Consider the following 25,775-nt stretch of genomic DNA (forward strand, 5'->3'; position numbering starts at 1 on the left):
TCCCTTTGCCTGCTCTGCTGCGCTCTCTGCCAGTGGCGAGTCGGCCACTAACGAGCTTTGACCAAACCAACATCTGGGAGCAATTTGCCTTTAGCGCTGCCAACGTCTCGATCCGCGCTTCTGCCTGGGCCAAGTACCTTGGAGTCGAGGGAGCCTGCTAAGCTCCTGCCTGCTCCCCATTTGCAAAGCCCCTGGAGACTTCCTAGCGGAGTCTGGCTTTGAGCCCCTTTATGAATGCTTCATCCATCAGAAATTTACTCTATGAGCTGACTGGGGACCCGTCGTCCAAACCCTCCAGCCGGCTCTCTCTCCCTTGTCACCAAGACTGTTAAGCCAATCCACTGGAAGTCCAATAACCCTTGCGCCGCATTGCCGTGCCGGCACGGCAAAACGAGAGACCGACCCGGGCCCATTCACCGGCTCGGCCAGCTGGAACTGCACGCGCACGGAGGACATTTCCCCCGTGTACGGAAACGTCTTGCTCCCCAAGGGTTGGTTCTGGACTTGCGGGGAGAGAACTTTCAACTACATCCCTGCTCGACTTTCTGCCGGGACTCTCTGTTGCCTTAGCCGCCTCACCATCGTCCTGCCTCAGGCTCCACCCCGGGAGCCCGGACGCCGCCGCCGCCGCTCCACTCTGCCCCTCGACCCCTCTTGCCGGAGCGACGCGGTTGCCCTCTCCGAAGCGGAGTTCGTCTCCCTCGCGACCTCCCTAGTGGGAGTCCCCGGACTCGCTTCTTACAATGCTAAGACCATTGTCCGGCTGGCCTGTGCCCTTGCGAAGTCCATCAATTCCACCTCCATTGCTCTGGATGCTCTGGCCTCCGAGCAGCAGGAACTTCGTCAAGCGACTTTAGATAATCGTGCCACTATTGATTATTTGTTGTTATTGCATCACCAAGGTTGTGAGAATGTACATGATATGTGTTGTTTTAATCTTTCTGATAATTCCCATTTGATTCATATGAAAGTGCGTGAACTGCAAGATGTTGTATCTAATCTGAAGTATGACGTTTTACCCCATTGGTGGTCAGCCCTCTGGAGCTGGCTACCGGGGGGATGGTTAAGTGCTATTGTACAGCTCTGCATTGGCTTGATTGTGTGCCTCATCATCGGATCTTGTTTCATTCAATGTATATCTAATATTGCCTGTAATATGTGTAAGAAGCCCCTCGACTTTCCCTTACATCGTAACCAAGTTCTAATGTTGCACAAGCAGCTCGGCCAACTTGGCCCAACGGCGGAGGAGACGAGCGTCCCTCTAAATCACCCCCTAACATTTCGGCCTCCCTTCTAAATGTAAAAAAGGAGGAGATGTAGGGATGCACTGCTGACCCAGCAGCACCGTAAGTAGAGCGCTGGCATACCGGCACTCCTACGGCCTTCTGGTCGCACCGCTCCCCCACCCCTCATCCCCCGATGAGTCACGGGTCATGAACTACCCGGCTCACAGCCACCAGGTGTCCCAGACAAAGGGACAATGGGCCCCTGCCCCCAGGTGAGGATTAGACCCAGACGCTGATGCTCCTCTCCGCACGTAGCAGCCAGGTGAGATCATGCATCACATGATGATCTCTCGGTCTCCCGCTCTCCCGCTCTCCCGGAATTCCCCCCGTTCCGCCCTTCTACACGCCCCCGCTAGAATCATAATAAAAGGTGCCAAGAACCAGCACGCGGCAGAGTCGCTAGGAACACGGACACCCGCGCTCCCGCTGCTGGCACTCTCCACCAGATGTTATCACCGCGTCTCGTCTCGTTCTTGCGCTGACCTCGCGGCGCGACTACAAGGACATGAATCAAAATATTAATACTAAATGAATTTAATTCAAAGAACAACCAGACTTTGCATCTTCAGAGGATCTGATGGTAGTAAAGCAAGTGGAGTATATATACCTGTGGAATGTCCAGGGTGGGAGAAAGGACCATTTGCATTGGTTAACAAGTGTAAAGGGTGCAAAGGGTACAAATTAACCAATGCAAATGGTTCTTTCTCCCACCCTGGACATTCCACAGGTATATATGTACTCCACTTGCTTTACTACCATCAGATCCTCTGAAGATGCCAGCCACGGATGCAGACGAAACGTCAGGAGAAAATGCTACTGGAACACGGCCATACAGCCCGGAAACCCCACAACACCCTAAAGATGTCAACTGTTTGTATTGTGTAAAAATTGATTTCTTTTGTCTGTTTTGGATCTGTTGTCTATCAGTTTCACCCCAGAATCTATTATTATAAGAAAGGAGGAAAACTGACTTTTAATCGACTCCCCACCCCCAAACTAAAAATTAACTGATGCTTTAGCCTTATGAGGAGGGAAGAGCCAAAAAGAAGTACAGCAGGGACATCCTTAAAAGGGTACAACTTTTGGACTGTCCTATGTGGTTAGATACCCAACCCATCATTGCTTCACTTCTATACAATCATTTAACTGATGCTCTTAGGATTCCGTTAATCTTAGATAATCTTGATCCTTACTTCTGCGAAAGCGTAGCAAAATATCTTTTAAAGATTATAGACGCAACGCTAGATGGATACTAAGCACTAGATTGCTATCATCATAACAACAACAATGCTGCTTACATTAACTATTTGCTATTGGCACACAGTGCCTACCTCTGCCAGCAACCTTTGGGTTCACGGTCACGGTCACCCAAAGTCAAATGTGGGTGATTCATTGAGGGATGTCGTAGTTTTGTTATTGATTGCTAGATGGAGTGAGTGACAACTGAAGGCTGTGGCAACCTATGGGAGCCAAATCAATTGTTTGCCCATTTCCTCGCCCCCTATCCCTTGTTCTGTGATAGGGTTAGGTGCCACTCTAACAAACTCTGTGTTTTATAGTGGAGTGTTGATTCTGTATGCTGTTGTGATGCCTGGGCTCTGTTGGTGGGTTTTTAGTCAGGTCTGTGGTGAGGTGTATAGGAATGGCACTTTTGACGAGTCCATTTGGACTAAACTATTGATGAGACTCTGAATGGCTGCTGTAACTATCTGTCTTTTATGGACAATTGTTTTATTGTTTTATTGTATTTATTGTTTTATTGTATTTATTGTATTTTGGAATGCCAATAAAGGCTATCATGATCATGATCATGTGGTTAGATAAGATGCTGCAGTAAGGATACCAGCCTCCAGGTGGGAACTGGGGATCCCCCAAAATTACAGCTTATCTCCAGAACTACAGAGATTAGTTCCCTGGGGGAAAAATAGATGATTTGAATGCTTTGATACAGCATTGTATCTCACTGAGGACTCTGTCCTCCCAGATTCCACCTCAACTTCTCCAGAAGTCCCTCAATCTAGAGCTAGAACTCTATCTCCCCCCACCCACACACGCACACCAGAATCTGGTGGGACCTAGCAAATTTGTGCTGCAGATGTGACAGAGTAATAGTTGATGAAAGTTTTATGCTTCATTGTTTACATGCTACTGCTCCCATTAAGAGTAAACTACATGGCTTGTGAAGCAGAGATACCAGTTAGAAGACTTTATTACTGAAGTGATTTCCATTCTGAAAGTTCTTTAGTTCAGGTTTGGTGTGTTCTTAAGAGACATTTTCTACACATCCTGTCTTTTTCACAGATCGGAGGGTAACCCATACTTGGAATTTTGGTGTACATACCTGATGTGTAATCTGGTGCTCGTATCTCACAGTTATCACCATAGGTTCCAGCCTGACACACGCACAGGCATTCCGTTCCAGACAAAACAGGTCGCCCATTGTTGGGACAAGGAGAACACCGGCATGGGTCATACCTCTCCCTATATTCTGAAAGAGCTCTGTGGAGATGTCTGCGTTTTGTCACAGCACATGGAATGTTCTTCACCAAATCCAAAATGGAGGCCAGCTAGGGAGAAACCACACCAGGTTTCTCAAAACATTTTCATCATGGTAATTCTCCTTAAGTCAAGCAACAAATTGTGTGACCTAGTGTGAAATGGTGGTTGAATGTTGACTGAGGACATCTAGGATCAAGTGGAGTCATCTAGGTGACCTTGAGCCAACTATTCTCTCTCAGCAGACCTACCTCAAAGGGTTGTTAAGAAGGAAAATAACAGAGTCACACCATCTGTGAGCTTCTTGAAGAGCAGAACATAAATGTAAGAAATGATGTTGTAGCCTTCCATTTGCAATCAAGGCAAAAGCAGGTTACTGATACCGTGTTTCCCCAAATATAAGACAGTGTCTTATATTAATTTTTGCTCCCAAAGATGTGCTATGTCAGTGATGGTGAACCTTTCTGAGACCGAGTGCCCAAATTGCAACCCAAACCCCACTTATTTATCGCAAAGTGCCAACCCGGCAATTTAACCTGAATGCTGAGGTTTTAGTTTAGAAAAAACCGGTTGGCTGCCTCATCTGCTCGAGCAGAGGCCAGCCTTCTCTAGCCTCCAGCAAGTCCCGTGCGCATCGCTCTGTGCCTCTCTAGCCTCTCTGCCTCCTCTGTGCCCCCCCCCCTCGGGCAGCAGCCACCCAGAGCACAGGCACCAGGCCCGCCAGCCGAGTCCTCCCTGCTCACTGCAGTCTGCGCACGTCGTGCTCAGTAGCCCAGGCCAGCCTAGATGTGTGTGGGGTGTGTGTGTGTGTGATTTTCTGCCCCCCACATGATGAACTCTGTGTGCGCGTGCCCACAGAGAGGGCTCTGAGTGCCACCTCTGGCACCCGTGCCATAGGTTCGCCATCACTGTGCTATGTCTTATTTTCAGGGGATGTCTTATATTTCTGTGTTCTGTTCGTCAGGCATGCTTCCAAACAAAAACTTTGCCACGTCTTACTTTTGGGGGATGCCTTATATTTCGCACTTCAGCAAAACCTCTACTACGTCTTATTTTCCGGGGATGTCTTATATTTGGGGAAACAGGGTATTTAATTTTGTCCCTGTTAAAAAGTTGGGGAATTATCAGATCATGTTGCTGAAGAAGGCAGATGTGCCATTAAGTTGTACTGCCTGTCCAAAGCAGAACAATCAATCAATCTTACCATAAATTAAACCTAATCAGGGTTCCCACAAGTAGTGGGTCGTTTTAAATAAACTTTACATATATGCAAATAAGAAGAACCTTTCCTTCTTTTTCTTTAGAAGACCATCACAGTAATGGCAGACTGGCATGGGGAAGGGAAGAGGGGCTATTTCACACTTCCCCTCACATCTTTTTCCTCACCAAAAATCACCATCCTCAAGCTGATTTCATTTTCAAAAAAACAAAACCCCCCATTAAAACATTTTTATCATCAAGTCACGAGTGACTTGTGGTGCTCCTGCAGAGTTTTTATGGCAAGAAACATTCAGGGATGGTGTTGAGTTGTGGTGGGTTTTCTGAATATGGCGTATTGACGCGGACCTTGTTCCCTAACGCCACATCTGTGGCTGGCATCTTCAGAGGTGTATCACAGAGGGAAGTCTGTTACACACTGTGTCCAAGTGTCCACAGTGTGTAACAGACTTCCCGCTGTGATACACCTCTGAAGATGCCAGCCACAGATGCAGGCGAAACGTTAGGAACAAGGTCCACAAGGCCACGGCCACGCAGCCCAGAAAACCCACCACAACCAGTTGAATCCGGCCGTGAAAGCCTTTGACAATACATTCAGAAGCCTTGACAATACATGCCATTGCCTGCCTTCACATCACATACATCCTGGTATTCCTTGGAGGTCACCCATCCAAATACTAAATAGGACCAACACTGCTTAGCTTCTGAGATCTGATGAGATCAGGCTATCCAGGCAGGTACTTGTAAACTTTCCTGTTTGAGAGAAAAAGCCAGTGGAGTGGAAGGAAATGTTGTGAAGGAAGAGAGCTAAGTAGCCCACTTCCTTTAACACCAGTTTTCGGAGTCCCTGTAGGCGGAATCTGATTTAGAAAAACTCTCAGAGCAAATGATCACAGAGCTACACATAGCCTGTAATTCCATCCTAAGTTATTTTTCCCCCTCTTCACTTTTATCATTTTGCTTTGTGTGTCTTACCTCAAACTTAACCACAACCGGATTTTCCTTGGCTGAGTTCAACCAATCAGAAAAGACAGTTTGTCCCGGGAAAGCTCCTTTCTTTTGCCAGGCTAAAGCTGCGGCGTACTGAGCTCGTCCGCCCTTTATCAGGGAAATAGACCGCTCAGATGACTTCAGAACGGAACCTCAAGAGGCAAAAGAAATGAAAGTCACTCCACAGATTACATCAGCACAAATGTATCTTCCACCTGGTTTTCACACCACATTTGCTTGCCCTTTATAGCCTGCTCTTTTCTTGTTTCATTTTTTAATTATTATTTTTCAACCCTGTTCCTAGTTTATATTTAAACTCAGGTTACGGATCAGGCCCTCAGCAATTCTGCACCATTAGTTAGTCCTGAAACAGTGCTCATGGATGCTTTGCTTCCTTGATTTGCCCCATCCCCTTGCTAGGTTAGACCCAGCATGGCACGGGAGATTGTTAGACTACGGCAGCTGGGGAAACCTAGGTTCAAATTTGCCCTCTGTCAGGAAACTTAGAAATTGACTTGGGCCTTGATCATTTGAGCCAGACTTTTGGACCATCAGCATCAGTATTGCCTTCTCAGCCTGGTGGTAGCTCTCCAGGATGTCTGATAGAGGTCTTTCACAATCATCTACTACCTGATCCTCCTAACTGAAAATGCTGGGGACCTTCTGTATGCAAAACAGATGTTCTGCTATTGAGTCACGGTCTCTCCTTGCCTCTCTCAGCCTGATCTATCTCACAGGGTTGTTGAGAAAATACTATGGCGATGAACAGAACCACCTTGGGAGGTGGAAGAAGATAAAAGGTGACGGAGAAGTCACCTCCCTTCATCTCAGTGCTTCCAGATATGAAATAATTAGTGTACAGCTTTTTTTAAATAAATAGGGCAACAGGTGTGTTGTTCCATACGTGTTTCAGTAGACACAAACATGAACCTTCAAAAATCCAGTATTTTATTTGCATATAACAGAACTGGGGAAAACCACACATTGCCCATTCACACAAAAGAATATTGGCAAAATCACAGTTTTGTGCATATTCCCATATAGAATACCAAAATCAAATGTCTGAAGGGGCTTGAGAATGTATTGGATGTCACTGGAGATAAACCTTTTGAAAAATCTGTTTATTTATATTATCACTGTGTCAGTAAGGAAGGGATTTAGATCGGCCCTACATATGCACTGTAGCTCTATAATAGCTTTCTCTCTATCCGCTATCAGCCTTTGAAACAGAAGTGTTAGTGGATTGTTATAGCACTACAGCAATTACTGATTTTTTAGAGCCTTCTAGTGGCTCAGAAGGAATAAAAAGCTTGGGGAATGGTGAGCGTAAGAAGATAATGGCCCTTTCCACACAAAGCTTTTAAAACGTTTTGAGGCAGGAAATAAAATATTTCCTCTATGCAGTTCTGCACTGTTTTAACCTCCTTTGGTTGCCAAAACATTTTATTTGCAGCCTCAAAAGGTTTTAAATGAATTATCTGTTAAAACGATTCTTTAGTTGAAACATTTTCAAAATGGCTTTCGTTTGCCTTTGTGACTTCTGTGAGATATTTCCCAGACTTCTCCGCCTTCTTGGCGCCATTTTGCTGAGCTCACTTTTTGTGCCTCACCTGTTTTTCCTGCATGATTTCTGTGCGTTTCTTTAGTTTTGGGGGGTTAATCTTCAAAGAATGGAGTTTAGAATGCACAGAGAATCACAGCACAACAAAGCTGTGAAGAATAGAAGCATCGACAGGGCAGCATACTAAAAAAAGGAAGGAATTACAAAATGGCAGCCAGGAATCGTTTTGAGGGGGTGAATGCAGACATACATCATGGTAAAGGAGAGGAAGGTTGAAAACATTTTAGAAACTTTTTAAGGGATTTGTGTAGAAAGGACCCTAGTCTACACAGGCAGTGTCCTGTTCTGGATAAACCAGAGTAGTCTGATCTCATCAGATCTTGGAAGCTAAGCATTATTGTCCCTGGTTAGTATTTGGATGGAAGACCAACATGGAGGTTCAGGATTGTTGCACAGTGGTCAGCAGTGCCAAACCATTTCTGATCATCTCTTGCCTTGAAAATCCTATGGGGTAGCCATAAGTCAGCTGATGGCAACCCCCGCCCCCCACAAACTTCCCTATCTTCATGCTGTGATGTAGAACATAGAACTACAAAGGCTCAAGTTACAAAAGTGTGCATTAATTTCTTGCCAAAGAGAACTGAATGAGAAATACAGCCTTTGAAATGGGGGAAGGCAAGGAGACAGAATAAGAGGAATCATTGCCTGTCTTTTAAAAAGTGAACTTCTGGACAAAGAAATTCCTCTCTCTATAACAATGCTGAGAGTCAGCGTGGTGCAGTGGTTAAGAACACTGGACTCTAGTCTGGAGAACCAGGTTTGTTTCTCCACTCCTACAAATGAAGCCTGCTGGGTGACCCTGGGCCAGTCACTGTTCTCTCAGAACTGTTTCAACTCATGTAGAGGCAAGCAATGGCAAGCTGCCCCCAAATGTCTCTTGCCTTGAAAACCAGTGGCATACTGCCCATGGGGCCAGGGGGGGTGTCAAATGACCCCGGGCACAACGACGCTCCCCCAAATCTCTCCCACTCCCCTCCCTTGTGCCAACCCAGCTCATAAGAGATGGGTCGGCAAAGCAGAGGCACCTAAAGAAAGAGCTGGCCTGCTGTCTGGAGCCAGCCTGGTGCTGCAGTGCCTGTCCAAGCCACCTCCTTCCCTCCCCAGGTTCTTGGGGGGGGGGGTGGCAGCTCGTATGGGCACCGCAGCAGCAGGCCAGCTTCTGAGCCACCTGCCACAGCACTCTGCCCCCTGCCTCCCTGCAGGCTGGCTCCTGTCATTCCCAGGACCTGGGGAGAGCAAAGGCCTGCAGGAAGGTGGGGGTGGGGATCAGCAGCAAGTAGCCTCCCCAAGCCCCCCCCCCCCCATGCAGGCCAGTTTTTGCCCTCCCCAGGGCCTGGGGATGGTAGAAGCTGGCCTGCCAGGAGATGGGAGGTATGGGGCTACACCCCCCGAGCCTTACCCCCAAGTGTGGTGGGACAGGGGGGTGCCTACAGAAGGTGTTCTCCCCAGGTGCCATTTCCCCCCAATATGCTTCTATTGAAAACCCAACAGGGTCGCCATAAGTCAGCTATGACTTGATAGCCAAAACACTCACACATAGCAATGCTAAATGCAACAGAGTTTGGGAATGGTTAAACCAGAGTCTGAGAAGTCCTGAACTACAACAGTTACCTTCAGAGTGCTCTGTAATTTGACTTCTGGAGCAACGATAGTTAAACTCTGAACGAGGAAAGAAGAATGTATAACGGTTTGTCTCGATCCACACACAGTCTTCCCTTTGTTTTTCTGTTAAGCCTAGACATTATAAAACAGAATAAGAGCAAACAAAATTTATCAACTAGAACATGGTCCTGACCAGTCTTTTTTAAAAACAAAATGTTACATGAACACATACACATGAAGCTGCGTTATGCTCAGCCAGAACTCGAGTAGCCATTTCGTGGCTGTAAACCATTTGGAGATTACAGCAGCAGAGACTTAATCTTTGGCATTGTACTGATGTCATTATGTCACATCTGGCACTCCCTGGAAGTGACCGCATGGCAACATTGAACCCTCCCCCATTTTCTCAGGCATTTTTCTACCACCACCCAGCTGAGTGGCAGCAGGCAAAACAGGTGAAGGGCAGGAGGTAGTCTCTCTAGTTAAACCGTTGGTCTATTAAAGTCAATATTGTGTGTCTTGAGTGGCACCAACTCTCCAGGGTCTAATGGAGGCTTCGCACCTCATATACATTGTGGTCTGACTAGCCAGATGTTTGCTTTAGTCCATGCACAGATGCTCTATCACTGAGCTCTGACCCTTTCCAGCGGGGTCGCTGAGAGCCACTGTGGGCCACCTTCACCACAGATATGAGCCCCTGTTGGACAGGTGTAATGCTACTCTCTCTCCCCCACACACACACTTGCTTCCCTGGGCTGCAAAATATTTTGTAACCCTAGTCCCAACTTCTCAGCCCCCCTCACACCTAAGAAATTTCTACACTGTCCTGTTAGAATTCTGAAAATTTCTCCTTCTGGTACCTTTCAAAAGGTAAGAGCTGATCACTGTTCCTGATACTGAGTGTGGTCACAAGCTCAGTAGATTTAGGCCACAGATTACACTGGATGACAGCACAAATGCAACATCCTGAGGACATTAAAAGAAGCACTTTGGAGAGGAACTCCGGACAGCTTTCTCTTCCAAGATATCTTCAGATGGAGTTTTTTCTCCCAACCCAAGATTGTCAAAAATGGCTAAACTAACAATCTTTTCCCCCTCAGGGTGGGTTGAAAATGTTTTCCCCAATGCAGTGCAGAGAGCAGCCTGGTTTATTTCCCCCGCTTGACTTAAATATTTTTACTTTCATTTTCCCCCACCAGCAATTTGCCACTTGCCTGCTCCGTGGCATCTGCCATTTTGTGAAGATCTCCTGGGACATTTGCCACCACCTGCCTTTTTCACTGAACAAAATACACAATTGAACTCTGCTTTTCTTGCCAATTTAAGCAATATATAGTTTTTTTCTGTTTTCTTTTTAAATTTCAGATGACATGTCTTCGAAGCTTCACAGACTCAGTATGAAAATCCATGCTAATTCTCATATCGAGTCTGTGAAGCTTCAAAGACATGTCGTCTAAAATTAAAAAATGGGAAAGCTATATATTCAGTCAATGAGTTCAATCATGTACTTTATTCAGGAAAAGGCAGGTGGCCCCAATGCTTGCAGAGCAAATGTCCCAGGAGATCTTCACAAAACGGTGGGCAAAATGGAGCAGGGAAGTGGCAAATCGCCACTGGGGGAAAATGAAAGCAAAAAGGTTTAAGTCAGGTGGAGAAAATAACACACAATTGGAGTGGGAGGGGCTGTCTCCTCAAATGTTTTCCTTTTGTCCATGCTGTGTGGACAAAAAAATGAGAAGACGGGGTTGTTTAAGACATCCTCAGGATGTCTTATTTTGGTTGGGCAGAAAAGACCCCTGATTGGATGCATCCTACTGAGTTCCTTGCAGAAAGAGAAGGACCTACTGTGTTTTTTTAAAAAATAACAGTGTCTTGCCTTGAAACAGAAGGCAAATATAACCAGCTCAATTTTCTTATGTTTTCAGATAAGTGTGGTAAACGGTCCTGATGGGTTAGACCCAAGCAGTTTTACACCCTACTAAGTCCACTGAACTCACTGTGCTTAGAACATAGGTTGCCAGGTCCATAATGGGAAACTCTTAGAGATTTGGAAGTGGAGTCTGTGGAGCTCAGGTTTGGGGAGGTCCTTAATAGGGTATGATGTCACAGAGCCCAGTCTCCAAAGCATCCATTTTCTCCAGGGGAACAGCTCTCTGGAATCTGGAGATGAGCTTTAATGTTAGGGGATCTCCATCTCCCATCTGGGGGCTAGCATGGTTATCTGTGCCATCCCAAGCAGAATTATGCTGTGTGAATATGGCTATCCACCCTGTGTGTGACAAGGAAACTCCCTATGCATTTGTCAGAATTCTGCAGAATTTAGTTGCAGTATACTCCTGCCTATTCCTAGCAGCAAGAATATACTGCAACTAAATACTGAGGCCCATTGACACAGTCAATCAAAACCAATAACCCCATTTTCTATTCATTCAGCCAACTCTTAATTTTTTTTAGCTGATTACACAATTCCAAAATACAGAAATACTCAGAATTTGGGGTTCTATAGCTGAAAACTAACAGTTTGCGGGTTCCATGATTGAAAACATCTGCTGAAGACACACCTGATCTTTTTGTTTGTTCTTCATTAAACTGATAAAGAAGATCATATTTTCCCCCCATTGACCCAGAAGTGTAGTAATGAGTCCCGAAGTCATCAAATATCCGGCTGTAGAGGGCATAGTTGTATTCCAGAGGCAGGCTGTTGAGGGCCTTTAAGAACACGCCAGAGAGCTGCAAGTCTGATGGCTTCACTGTGAAGTTTGACACCGCAACCACCTTGTAAATCCTAATGAAGTTGGAGTTCTTAAAAAAGAAGCAAAAAAAGTTGTGGTTACAGTTTGTCAGCCTTTCTTTTTGATATAAATCCAGTTGAGTAGTTCTAGCAGAGCATCCTAGCCAGAGGCATAGCTCCAAGGGGGCGGGGGGGTGGGTTGCGACACACTGGGGTGTACCTCTGTGGGGGCATGGCGAGGGCGTTCTGGTGGCAGAGGAGTTCTGGTGGCGGGATGGGGGCATTCTGGGGCAGGAGAGATAGCATTGAAGACACAGCAGATTCCAACCTAATGCACTGGTGGTGAGTACTTACTAAATAAAATTGTATCATACTAATTAAAAACTCTTTTTTAGTATCAGTGCTATAGCTGATACCGAAATGAAGCCTCCATACATTAGTAATGCATTTAAAAATGTCAATACTGTGAATGCCTCCTATGGAGCTGTTTCACACAGCACTGCTTCCAGGAATATGTCCATAGTATTATTGTACACACTGGCTTGGTAGCTGGTAGTTTCCAGCTCTCCGTTCCTCCAAGTTGAGGCAGTTTGTACCATGCCCACATTTACTTTCATTGCCTGCCATTCAGATATTTCCAGTAATATATTTAAAGGATACAGTCTGCATAGTGCGCTATACCTTACCATTGTATGAGATGCTTTGATTGCTTCATGGAAGGAGGAAGATGATGCAGATACTCTGTTTTCTATTGTTCCAAAAAAATACGGGATTCCTGAAGTTGTTCTGCTGCTTCCCCCTGAACGCCTACTTTCTGCATGATTATGGACAAAGGGTTTTAGGTCGGTATAGTAATGTGTTTTCAATTCATCCTCTTCATTTTTTACCTGGCAACAGAAAAGAGTGTAATGATCGTTTATGCAAAAGTCATTCTCATGGTACGTCATTGAAAAATCCCTCAAGAATAGGGCTTTAAACATCAACAAATAAAGTATAAGTTTGTCTTCAAGAAACAAAGATAAACCAGTTCGAGTCTTAAGTATCTTTGGAAAGGGGAAAAGATGTGCTGAAAAAAGTCACCTTGAGATCAAAAAGGTTGTTATTCCAGAAGGAAATTTGAGGTTAGACACACTAGTCTCTTCTATTTCAACCATTCCTTTCCTGATGGGAGTCTGTTTTCCACATGACTTCTATCCCAGAAGATTCCAATGCTTCCTTCACAATGTTTTGTCCATTGCTGTTTGCCATGGTTATCTTGTTTCTTCACTGGCTAATATAAGTATTTAGCCCTGACAGGATAGCCCCAGGTTAGCCTGATGTCCTCAGACCTGAGCATAGTCATCCCTGGTTAGTATTGGGATGGGTGGCCTCCAAGGAATACTAGTGACATGGAGGCAGGCAGGAACAAACCATCTCCAAACATCCCTTGCCTTAAAAAACTTATGAGGACACCGTAAGTCACCTGTGACGTGATGACATAAAAGAAATATGATGCATTTATTCCCATCAGGCTAATAACATTCTAAACCAAGAAAATATCCCTGGCTGGTTCCCTATGAAATCATTATGAAATATCATCCTGGTTTACAAAAATTCCTACTCTTAGAGGATCTTCTTCGAATCAACTTGCTTACTGAAGAATCTTTTGTGCATATGTCTATAGGTTATTGTAAAGGATTCTGTCAGTATTCTAGGGTGCACAGGGCAATGTTCCAGCATACTGCTGATCACAATGTTGACTAGCTTGAATGGCCATTGTGATCACACACACCCAACACTTAACTGCAACTACGCATTGGTGATGGATCAACGGAGGTGGATAGTTGCAAACATGTGTCCATTGTTACTACTTTTCACACTGAGGAACTTGACAAGTATCTGGGGAACCTCAAGATTCCTTCGAACACAATTGAAAAACCACACATTGCTTTATTGATAAAATGAGAGGCACTGGAGCTCAGTCCTATTGAGAAGGAGGAGGAGGAGAGTTTGGATTTATACCCCCACCTTTCTCTCCTGTAGGGAGACTATTGAAACCTGGCCACTGAGTCTTTTTCCTGCCAGCCACTGCATAACCAAACCCTTTATGAATACACACACAGAGAGAGTTGGATTTTGCTATCTCCTCCAATCTTATAATAAAGCATTCAACAGCTTTGAAAATTACTTTTTGCATCTTTCTTTGTCAGTATTATACTATCTGTATTTCATTGTTCTCTAATTCTCAAATTCAGTTTTATCACATTGTTTATTGCATCATACAAGCCTTTACTAAGTTGTTTTATGATTTTGTAAAATCCACCATGAGGGTAATTGAGAAATTGAAATAGTACTTGAAATAGTAAATGAAAAATGTTAACTTAGGACTGCCCTGTTTTAGAAAGCAAGTATGTGTGGGGGGGGTGGGGGTACATTGAATACCCACCACCCCAAAAGAAATCATATACATGTACAGTAATTGAGAAATTGAGATGGTAATTGAAGTAAATGAAAGACATTTAGCTTAGGACTGCCCTGTTTTAGAAAGCGTGTGTGTGTGATGGGGGGTACATTTGAATACCCACCACCACACAATTAATCATATACATGTACAGTACTATGTCCAGGAGAAGGTTAGGCTCAGAACCCTTCTTTTTGCAACAACAGGATTTTTTCCCTGCTTATAAATGCAAACATACAGTTGGTACATGTATTCTGAAACAAAGCAATCTATGAGGAAAGTACTATGGAATATTTCTGAATGTACAACTAGGGCTGCCAGTTCTGGCTTGGGAAATTCCTGCAGAATTGGGATTGGTCCCTGGGGAGAGATTTCAGTTTCTTCTAGACTCTCTGGTTTACCAAAGATGCTATTTATCCCCAGGATAACTTATCTGTAGGCTGGAGATAAGCGTAAATACCAGGACAACTCCAGGCCACACTTAGAGGTTTAGTAACCTATGCCAGACGTGTAGCACCCAGGAGGCAAGGGAGGTGTCTTGCCCCAGGCGCACACAGGTCCAGGGTGTGGTGGGAGCGTGGTGGGGGCATGGGGCACACGCATGTCCCTGGCGCAGTTTCCCCTCGTTTCAGCCCTGCCCTATGTTCATCTGCATCAAGTATCAGAGTAGTGACCAGAATGGTTTCCAGGTTAAAAGCTGGATTCCTGTTGATTACTGTGGGAAAAGCTGCAAGCTTTCATTTGGTTTAATTCATACAAAGATCAGGGCTGCAAGCATTCATTTAGTTTAATTAATACAGTACTCAACAAAAAGCTTAGGGCTGTAAGCTTTCATTTGGTTTAATTCATATAATAATCAACAAAATGCGTTAATAGTTTAATTAGGGAGGTCATTTAATTTTTGGTTCTCAGAATTAAGAGCGCATGTTTATTTTTATAACAGTTTCAGTTCTGATATGTTAATGCATTAATGTCATTGCATGTTAGTTTTATTACATAGTTCTTCTTGCTCAGCTAAGGAAAGCTGACTGTAAATCAAGCAAAATAAAATTTTAAAAATGCATGTATTAAGGAAAGAAAAATACAATATTAAAATGCTGTCTTTCCTTGTCACAATAGTGGATTCTGCGTGGCACAAATATAATATATTCAGGATGTTATGTATGGCCGTGTTCTAGCAGCATTCTCTCCTGATGTTTTGCCTGCATCTGTGGCTGGCATCTTCAGAGGATCTGATAATAGGAAAGCAAAGCAAGTGGAATATATATACCTGCGAGTAAAGGTCAAAAGGTGAGAGCATCTGAATAGAAGTGGCTTGGCAAGTGAGTAACAATGAAGTATGTAGCATGTGAGTACCGTATATACCAGCCTATAAGACGACTTTTTAACGCAGGAAAATCTTAACAAAAGCCGGGGGTCGTCTTATAGGCCGGGCACCCCCACCCCCTGCTCGGACTTGCCACCGCCTAGCCCAAGGCTCTTTCCTGCTTGCTGTGCGGCTCTTGCCCGCCTGCCCGCCGCCGCCGCCGCCGCCGCCACCAGCCCCACACATCCCCCTCGGCTCAGGCTGGCTCCAGGTTGCCCTTCAGGCAGTCAGCCTGAGCCTCTGTCTATGATTTTCTTAAAAAGGCAATTCCCCAAAGACTGCTTAAAGGGGAAAGTTTCCCCTTTAAGCAATCTTTGGGGAATCGCCCCTTTAAGAAATTCAGAGCCGGGAAGAGACTGGCGGGAGATCTCCCCTCTTCCCCAGCCAGCCAGGCAGCCTCTGTGCAAGAGAGGAGCTCCAGCTAGCAGCTTCCATACGAGGACTGCAGGCTGGGGCACCCCTCGTTTCCACGGAGGCTGCCTGGTTGGATGGGGAAGAGGGGACATCTCCCCTCTTCCCCATCCAGCCAGGCAGCCTCCGTGGAAACGTCCGTGTCCCGTCCCCGCAACAATCGGCTGGCCTCCACTGAGGCCAAGGAAGGCCACCCGGGGTGCCGCCGCTGCTCTGTCCCACCCCCGCGACGATCGGTCGGCCTCCGCCGAGGCCAAGGAAGGCCTCCTGGGGTGCCGCCGCTTCTGCTCTGTCCCACCCCCAGGACAATCAGCCAGCCTCCGCCGAGGCCAAGGAAGGCCATCCGGGGTGCCGCTGCCGCCAGGGCTCTGTCCCGCCCCTGCGACGATCGGCCTGCCTCTCCTGAGGCTGAGGCCACACAGGGTGTCGCCGCTGCCTCTGCCACGCGGTAGTCTTATATGGCGAGTATGTGCCGAAAGCTATATTTTAACTGGAAAAGTGGGGGGTCGTCTTATACCCCCAGTCGTCTTGTACGCCGGTATATACGGTAACAAATACTTTTTAAACCTTAGATGTGGAGGTCAGTTCTCTGTGTCACTTATGCCCCACTGTCTTGGATGCACTATTTAAACAGGAGAAAGAGGAAGGCTGGACAGTTTTTCCTCTAGGACCTCCAATCTACCATTTGGAACCCTGGGAGGGGGGAACCCAGGGGAAACTGAGGCAGAGGCCTCACAGTTCGAAAGGAAGCTGGGAAATCCTGATCTTCCCCAGCAGGCAGGCCTCAAATGATCAGGTGGTGGCAGCAGTTTACCCAGAAAGAAAGCTAGCCCTCCCCAGGAAAAGTTGACAACCTCGGGGGAGTGCAGAGCGCGAAATAGGGCCTGCTAGGCAAAGTAAGCCCATTTCTCCACATATGCTTTAAACTATTAGCTGCCTTGGCAACCCTTGTAAGGACAGAAAGGCAGGATCCTAATTATGTAAATACATAGTAATGAATTAATGGAGAAGAAGAGAACAACTTAAGCTACTATGGATTTGTATAAGGGACAAAGGCAGAGTATAAATGATGTAAGTAAATGAAGTAAATAAAATGTTCCTCTATTGCACTAAATGTATTTGCAATCAAATGTATTCACATTCAAGAGGATAAACACGTATTAATACGCAACAAAAATTCTTAAACAGCTTGGGAGTTCTATGAAATATTTATGTGACTAAGCTTGTATGTTCATTTGAAGAGAGATCTTAGAAGTGGAGAAGACTAGGAAAAGAGAATAGATACATGCCTAGGATGGTCTGGAACTGCTACCAGAAGGGGGTGAACTTCATGCCACATGGACCCTTTCTGCATAAATCACCTACAGCATTTGCAAATGTTGTCAATCCCCCCACCTATACCATGACGTTTGTCCACACTCAGCCCCTCAAAATGCCTCAAAGGTATGGTTACTATAGACCTTATCAATTACCTCAAAACTGACAGCCTCCAGGTTTGCAGGCACACGATATGTAATCCTTTCACTCTTTACCAGAACACAGGCCCCTCCATTGAAGGAATAATCCAGTACTTCCCCTCGGGTTTCTCCAGCCATTAGATGATATCTGAAAGACAGGTTATAATTAAAGAACTAAACAGAAATGTGTAGGGTGAGGGGTTTTTTACTTGTGTCAAATTTATGGTAGTATTGACTCTTTCCTCATTTGAATAAGGTTGCAGTTAATGACCCCAAGCTGCACATGCATTGGATATAAGCGCAGGACCACGAATGGGGGCAAAAATTGTCCTTCTGGGGACCTTCTTGGATTTGGATCCTGACACCATGGGAAACTCAAGACCTTACTTCCTTCTGAACTGCCATGGGGCTGCAAGGGAATGCGAGTCAGGAGAAACTCATGAAGAAACCCAACTCATGGACTGACATCTAATGTAGGGCAAACCTTGGGTGGTAAATTTGCTGCAGGTTGCACTCCATGTCACATAAGATAACACACCTGTCCCACCTGCCCATTTTCTCCCTCTCCACCTGCCTTTTTGTCCCACATCTGGAGCACATAATCCTTTCACACCAACCCTCTTTCAAAACAGCACAGCAAACGACACATGTGCTATGGAGTTCCAGAATCCCTTATTTCCTCCCATGATGCTTTGATCCTCATTTTGGTTGCCTAATCAACCATAGCAATTTGTGGAGCTGCCAAGTAGTCAAAGTGATGGCCAAATTCTCAAGAGAGGGAAGGTCTCAACTGTTTGTGAAGTCCATTAGGGCATAGTTTTTAAAGAGGGATGTAGAAGAGAGTACAAGATGGACACACAGCTCAGGCTTTTCCAAGAGAGGGTGAAACAGAGGGGATGCCAGAGGTGATTGTTTATAACAATCCCCAGAAATTGTTTAACAAAGCTTCAATGTACTGTCCGTCCTTGGGAGGCACTAGTATTACATAGTTTTAGCATGTGAACACCAAGAGAAAATGCATATAAATGTACCCAAGGCCTACAAGCTGAATGCTGGGCAGGAGGTTGGCTCGTTTGTTGCAGACGGGCTTTATTCTCCCACAATCCCTTTCATCGGAATTGTCTCCACAATCGTTTTCTCCATTACATTCTAGTTTTTTGGAAACACAGCGTCCTGTTTTGAAGAAGTAAGAGCAGCACAAAGCCATGCTATGAATCTGTTGTCTCCATGGCGTTATTCAAAACATGTTCAAGGCTAATTGAAGGAATGCAGCAGGGTGATGAAGGGTGTTACATGAATCTGGCACAAGAAATGTTCTGGCTATAAAAGCAGGGAAAGGGGAATTGACAGGGAAAGGGCGATGAAGGAAAAAAGAACACAATGAAGATTCAGAATGGTTTTCAACAGTTTCAGTGACTGCCTTATTATTCAGCTGGGAATAGCAGCTGTCTGAAGAGAGGAACAAATTCTACCAAACAGTAAAAGACCTCTTTTCGCCATAATGGAAACCTCAGTAATAAGCCTTAAAAAAACAAACTCATTCTAAGTGAAGACCTCTTACGGGACACTTTATTTTAGAGACAGGATGTAGCAGCATCATGTGTACACTAAACACGAGAAGGGTTGATCAGCCAAGGTCTATTATTTTTAATTTGATTTTAATTTAGCATCTGCATATTGATTCATGTGGATGACCTTCTTCCATACCACCCAGCCTGCCAGTTAAGATCCAGGTTTGCTAGATCTCCTGCAATGTTGAAAGACTTCTCACCAGCAAGCCTCTCTTCCTGCCATTGTTTTGAGCAGCAGAAAAATGTGGTTTTTTTAAAAAAAAATTACTATGGGGCCAATAGTGTGATGCTACTTCAAGGAAAAACAAGGAAGCTATAATCAGTCTTCTCTGGAATCATTTGAAACTCTTTGGTTTTACAATAGTTTCTGGTGATTCCTAGGGGGTATGACATCACTTCCAGGTTTCCCCCAGAAGTAATGTCGCACAGTTGCCAAAGGCACTCTCCCCATCCCCATTCCTCCCACTCACAACCAGTTGCCAAGCCATGCCATGCCTTGCAACTCTATCGCTCCTCCCTGAAGAGGTAATGACCACAGAGCTTTTTCAGTAGTGGTGACTTGCCTTTGGACTATTTTCCTTGAGGCTCACCTAACACCTACTTTACTTCTTTTTGGGCACCAGACCAGACTGAATAATTTCTCTTTACTCGGGCTTTTCTTTTAGCTAAAGGGTTCTATTTGATTGTTTTCTGGTCCTGTCTGAGGCTTTATGCATCAGTGTCATTTTAGACTGCTCTGTTTGTTTTATGTGTTTTTTTATGCTGGTTATTTTAACTGGCTTTTACCTTGTTTTTATTGGCAGATTTCAATTCATATTTATTTATTTATTCTGCTGGGTTCATTGTTTTATTGAATTATTTTATTATTTGATTTGTCTCATTGAATTTTTTATCATATCAACTGGTTTTATTTTGTTTTTTGAGCTGCATTCAGCAGGTCAGGAGAGGCAATATACAAATGTCCTAAATAAATGAATGAATGAATAACTGTGTATATTTTGATCCATTTAAGGAAGACGACGATGACTTTGGATTTATACATCCCTTTCTCTCCTGTAAGGAAACTCTAAGGGGCTTACAAACTCCCTTCCCTTCCCCTCCCCACAACAGATAACTCATGAGATAGGTGGGGCTGAGAGAGATCTGAACGAAATGTGACTAGCCCAAGGTCACCCAGCAGGAATGTGACAAGGAATGTAGGAGTGGGGAAACAAATCTAGTTCACCAGATGATACCCCACTACTCATGAGGAGGAGTGGGGAATCAAACCCAGTTTTCCAGATTAGAGTCCACCAGCTCTTAACCACTACACCATGCTGGTTGTCACCCACTTTGAATTTTGATACAGGGTGCATCCTCACCTTGTTGGGGACTGAATTATTGGATATTGTACTATTGGTGCCCTATAGAATTCCTTCATAACTAAGTTGTCTTGTCCAAACAAGAAAAACCTATTGCGAACAATTTCTACAACAATTGTGCAATATCCAAGAATGTGAGGGTGAAGTCACAACTGCGCTAAAATGTTGTATGCGCCTTTACTTGGTCCACTGTAAAGACATAAAAGCCAACTGAACTTACTGAGTCTTACTTTTGAGTAAAGACACATCGGCTTGGGCAATAGGAATGTTAGCAGAGATCCCTTTTTGAGGAAGGCTATATTGAATTTTGTAGAAATACCAAAAAAAAGTCATCATTATTATTTGCAATGCAACAAACTAAAAGTTGCATGGAGGATAGGTACCAGTGAAGATAAATTTGCAATTTGCAGGTTATAAAATGGATAGCAAGCAATTGTCTATAGAGATAATAAAACCAAAGTTACCATTTTCACACTGGAATTTATTCTCACAATTAATTTCTTCTATGTTACATAATTTTGTTGGGAAGCACTTCCGGAAATCTTGCATCTGTTCAGCACAGGCTTGCCCCCCGAATTGAGATGGATGCAACAGAGACCTGACCCGTATCTGAAACCAAGAACAGGTAAAAATATATAAGCATCCTTTGCTCCTAATCATGGGTTTCTAGTAGAGTTATCAATGGAGCTCTCTCGAAATTACAGTTGATCTCCAGACTAGAGATCAGTTTCCCTGGATTCTATGACATTACAAGAAGTTGTCTACTTTCTTGGCATTCAATCAACTTGTTGAGGTTTTCTAAATTGTGAAAGCATCCTCCCAAAACACAGGCAAATCTCACCATCCCTGTTCATCACAGTAGGGTTGCCAATTCTGGGTTGGGAAATTCTTGGAGGTTTGGGGTGCAGGATGGGGTTTGGGAAAGGGGTATAATGTCACAGAATCCATCCTCTGAAGCTGCCATTATCTCCAGGGGAACTAATCTCGGTAGTCTTGGGATCAGTTGTAATTTCAGGAGAACTTTAGGACCCTGAAATGACAGCTTCACATGACAGATTTTATGACACTACATCCCACTGACATTCCTCCCCTCCCCCAACCCCCTTCCCAAGGCTCAACCCCAAGTCTTCAGGAATCTCCTAAGCCAGAGCTGGCACTTCTTTCTCATGATTCAATGACATAAACTAAATGATACAAAGCTGGTGGTAGAAAGTGCCATCAAATCATAGCAGACTTATGGTGACCCCTTGGGTTTTAAAACCAAGAGACTTTTAGAGGTGGTTTGCCATTGCCTACTTCCATGAAGGCTGAGAGAGTTCTGAGAGAACTCTGACTGGCTTCATGTGGAGGAATGAGGAATCAAACTCAGTTCTCTAGATTAGAGTCTGCTGCTATTAACCACTACAACACACCGGCTCTCAACAAAGGTGCACTTTCCCCGCAGAGAACTGAAGTGCCTTTGGGGAAAACACAATCTGTTATCTTAATTCCTTTTACAACAACAACCTTTATTAGGCATATAAAATAAACTCTAGAACATTACCAGACGTTTGTAATGTACAAAACAAGAATACGATCAAAACACAGACAGAGAAATCGTATCTAGCATTAGACATTACTTAGAATGTTCAGTCACTTGTAAAAGAAATTTTGCTACTTTTTCCAACATCTGTATTGTTTAACAGAAGCCCCACAATAGAACTGTCAGAGTCTTTCAGATTTGTCTAGGGCCAGCCAAGGAGAGAAATTCCTAATACCCATGTATCTCGGACAGTCAAATATAATGTGAGCAGGAGTCTCCACCTGGTTTTTACAGTCTGGACAAACCCGATCCTGGAGAGGGATAGATAAATAGTGACCCTTCGTAATAGCAAATGGGAAAGTATTGCATCTGGCCCTTGTAATAATCCATCTCTGTTGGGGTTCAGTTAATAATTCAAGATATTTAACTATATGCCCCTCTTCAGGTACTATTCCAACACAAAGGGATGAGCATGATTTACTTGCCTCAAGTTATCTTAATTTGAGCTTCTCAGAAGTTATATTGTATTATCTGAAGGCCCTGATTTCCTCCTTACATATATTGTGTGATACACTTGCTTACTTGTTGTTTAACACATGGATCACACTGTGACCAAGCTCCCCAGTCACTGAGCTGGCAGCTGACTGGACATGCCTGTTGATTACATGCCCGAGATTCTTTCCATGTACACAACGAGCCACATGAATTCTTGAAATAATAGTCATTGAAGTCCCTGGTTCTGCAAAGTGAAAATACTGATGTTAGAATTTAAAAGTTTTTCCCACAAGGATTGATATACATTCTATTTCAGTGGCTAAGAAAGAATAACATAAAAGACTGGTGCCAGCAGATTATTTCTGTGGACAAATTTCTCTTTGCAGAGTGTGACTTTCTTAACTCCTCTTCTGGTTGCATCTCAAAATACCTTTTGAAATGCTGTTCCTAAAAACAGTATTCCAGGGAGGCATTTTTGATAACTTTGGGAGGAGAAGCAAAGAGTCAGTGCCGCACAGATGGAAAGTTTTCTGTCCATCGAAACACTCCACGAGATCCAAGCAGTTAATGTATATATAAAGATTTTTGCTTGAGAGTGACTGCCTACCAAAGTAGACAACAGAAGTTTTAATTGATTGATTGATTGATTGAAATGCTTATATCCTGCCTTTCCTCTTCATTCAAGGCAGATTACAATATGAGTGAAAACATCCCCAGTTAAAAAAAGATCAGTCTTCTGTAGCAGCCCCATACAGAGTGCATATCAGAATACAGATCAATGCATGCAGACAGGGGTGTATCTATCTACAGAAAACAGCACCCAGTGCAAGTACTGAAATTGCATCCATGTCCAGAGGTGGGATCCAGCAGGTTCTCACCAGTTCCCGAGAGTGGGTTACTAATTATTTGTGTGTGCCAAGAGGGAGTTACTAATTGGGTCTGCTTTTCCATTAGAAATTCCATTAGGTCCAAAAATCCTGTTTCCTATGTGGCAGGTTAGCGGAGGTAGAAAACTGGATAATTCTTCCTGTTGGGCTGTTTTAAAAACATGTTTTAGAAATATGGTAAAGTTCCTTGTTTAAGGAAAATATCCTTCTTTTGATTTCTAGAAACAAAATTAAGTATTTGAAAGTATTAAGTATTTGACAGGCAGTCAATTAGAGGAGAAGTAGTTGTTTCTGTTGGCAGTAGACGATAGGACTTGCTATCATGAGTTTAAATTATAGACAGAAAGATACCAGCTGGAAATTAGGAACTTTTTTTTACAGTAAGAGTTTTTTACAGTAACAGAGAAATTATTAATGCCCTGCCCCCGGAATGCCTGCCCCTGTCATGCCCCGCCCATTCCCATTGGCGCTACACCACTGTTTGAATCCCACCACCATGGGAACCTGTTACTAAAATTTTTGGATCCCACCACTGTACCATGTCCCCCTCCCCGCAAAAGCCTATCAGGTCTTCTCTTCTCCATCTTGGTAAGTTGCTCTCTGGCAGCTAGGTCTACCCATTTCAGCTGTGGTTAGAAGAAGAACTGGATTCTGGATGTCAGGTCTACCAGTTCTTCTTAACAGCAGGTTAACCGGATTTCCAAGTGACAGCAAGAAACAGGCTGGTAGGACACAGCTGGAAGAGGAGGCATGGCAGTTTTCTTCCTTGCAAAAGGGCAGTGAGGGCTTCCCCAAGCAAGTGGCACCCAGGATACGTATCATGGCTTGCCCCACCCTAAATACGTCAGTGCATGCAGGAGGGAAACAGAACTGAATGCAACAATCCCACCACCACTACAAACCAAATGTGCTGACTCTTCCTCCTCTACTAGAAAAGCCTCTGCCAAGGCCAAACAGATCAACCCCGGCCTCGTTGACAGTTGCAACCAATGCAATATTTTTCTTTATGATCCTCACACAAGCAACCCCGTCCAGCTGCAAGCAAATGACAAAAAATACACAGATCTTTTCCTAAGCATACTCAGTGCGTACATTCAACTTTGTGTGCAATCAAGCTGAAATTTTCCCTAATTTTCCTTTAGGTGAACTCTGTAGAGAGATGGTTGCCTCATACCAACCTTGATCTGCTTTGAGTTCCATAATTGCAAGTCTTTGAGCAGCTGGACCAGGAACTCCAGGGATAATTATCACAGAAGCACCCTAGGATGTCCTTGATTTCAGTGCTCAGTAGGATAAGCAACACCCAGCCGGTTCTTCCCATGGTACAAGAAGAGTCAAGCTAAGAAAGGATGGAGGCAGGAATGATTCTCACTGGTGGAAAATGTTTTGCTTTTGTGTAACAACAGAAAGGACTGCAAGTGTATGGATTAAGCAGTGGCGTACCTAGGCAAACTGGAGCCCTGGGCAAAACCTGAGTTTGATGCCCCCCCATGGGCAGCCACCCTCCCCCACCGTGACCAAACAAAAATTTTTACCACCAGGTCGTTTCAAAGTCACCATCACATTATAGAACATGCCCCAACTCACAAATCTGAACACAGCAGAAATATTTTTTTGAAAACATTTTCAAAATGCTTTCAAAATAGTAATAATAACCTTTATTAGGCATTGAGAGAATAAAAGAAATAAAATGAAAACAAGCATCGGCAGGAAGGGGGTGGATTTAAAAAGGAAAATCTGGGAAATGCCCTGTGGTCCAGGGGGGTGCCTGATGTCAGGGGGGTGGGGAAATTAATAAGATAGCTTGGCAACCAAAATTTCCAAGTATCTTCATGAGACCCTACTCCTGATACCACCCAGGTTTGGTGAATTTTGGTTCAGGGGGTCCAAAGTTATCGACCCTCAAAGGTATAGCCCCATCTCCTATTAGCTCCCATTGGAAACAATGGGGGATGAGGCACTCCCTTTGGGAGTCCATAACTTTGGACTCCCTGAACCAAACCTCACCAAACCTGGATAGTCTTCCAAAATATCATCTGGATAGTCTTCCAAAATATCTCTGAAATTTTATGCTGTTAGCTCAGGAATTTCCATGTTTTCCAGATAAATTCACATCCATATTCTTATTTCCCGCCGTGCTATGTGCCAATTGGCCATGCTGGCAGGGGCTGATGGGAATTGTAGTTCCTGAACATCTGGAGAGCCGCAGGTTCCCTACCCCTGTGCTAGCCTAAAAACTGTGCCATCTGCAGGCCACAAATCCCACAGACGAACCTGCTGTTTTTGCGCCCCCCACAAGGCGGCGCCCAGGGCAACTGCCC

The 25,775-nt window shown here is 44.4% G+C and overlaps 1 protein-coding gene across 1 annotated transcript in view; it reads right to left on the minus strand.

Annotated features, from left to right (window-relative positions):
- The window catches only part of LOC125437156 (complement component C6-like), a 39,054-nt gene extending 14,279 nt beyond the window's left edge, over positions 1–24,775 (minus strand). Inside the window, exons 1-10 of the mRNA XM_048504554.1 lie at positions 24,633–24,775; positions 22,655–22,811; positions 21,015–21,159; positions 18,650–18,791; positions 17,634–17,766; positions 12,631–12,831; positions 11,775–12,015; positions 9,223–9,345; positions 5,976–6,142; positions 3,628–3,853 (exon numbers count right to left, since the gene is read on the minus strand). Of these exons, the coding sequence (XP_048360511.1) occupies positions 3,628–3,853; positions 5,976–6,142; positions 9,223–9,345; positions 11,775–12,015; positions 12,631–12,831; positions 17,634–17,766; positions 18,650–18,791; positions 21,015–21,159; positions 22,655–22,811; positions 24,633–24,775 (1,678 nt within the window). The remainder of the gene's footprint in view (positions 1–3,627; positions 3,854–5,975; positions 6,143–9,222; positions 9,346–11,774; positions 12,016–12,630; positions 12,832–17,633; positions 17,767–18,649; positions 18,792–21,014; positions 21,160–22,654; positions 22,812–24,632) is intronic.
- Positions 24,776–25,775: the final 1,000 nt, after the last annotated feature.

This window comes from Sphaerodactylus townsendi, linkage group LG07, assembly GCF_021028975.2.
Source record: "Sphaerodactylus townsendi isolate TG3544 linkage group LG07, MPM_Stown_v2.3, whole genome shotgun sequence".
Classification (NCBI taxonomy): domain Eukaryota; kingdom Metazoa; phylum Chordata; class Lepidosauria; order Squamata; family Sphaerodactylidae; genus Sphaerodactylus; species Sphaerodactylus townsendi.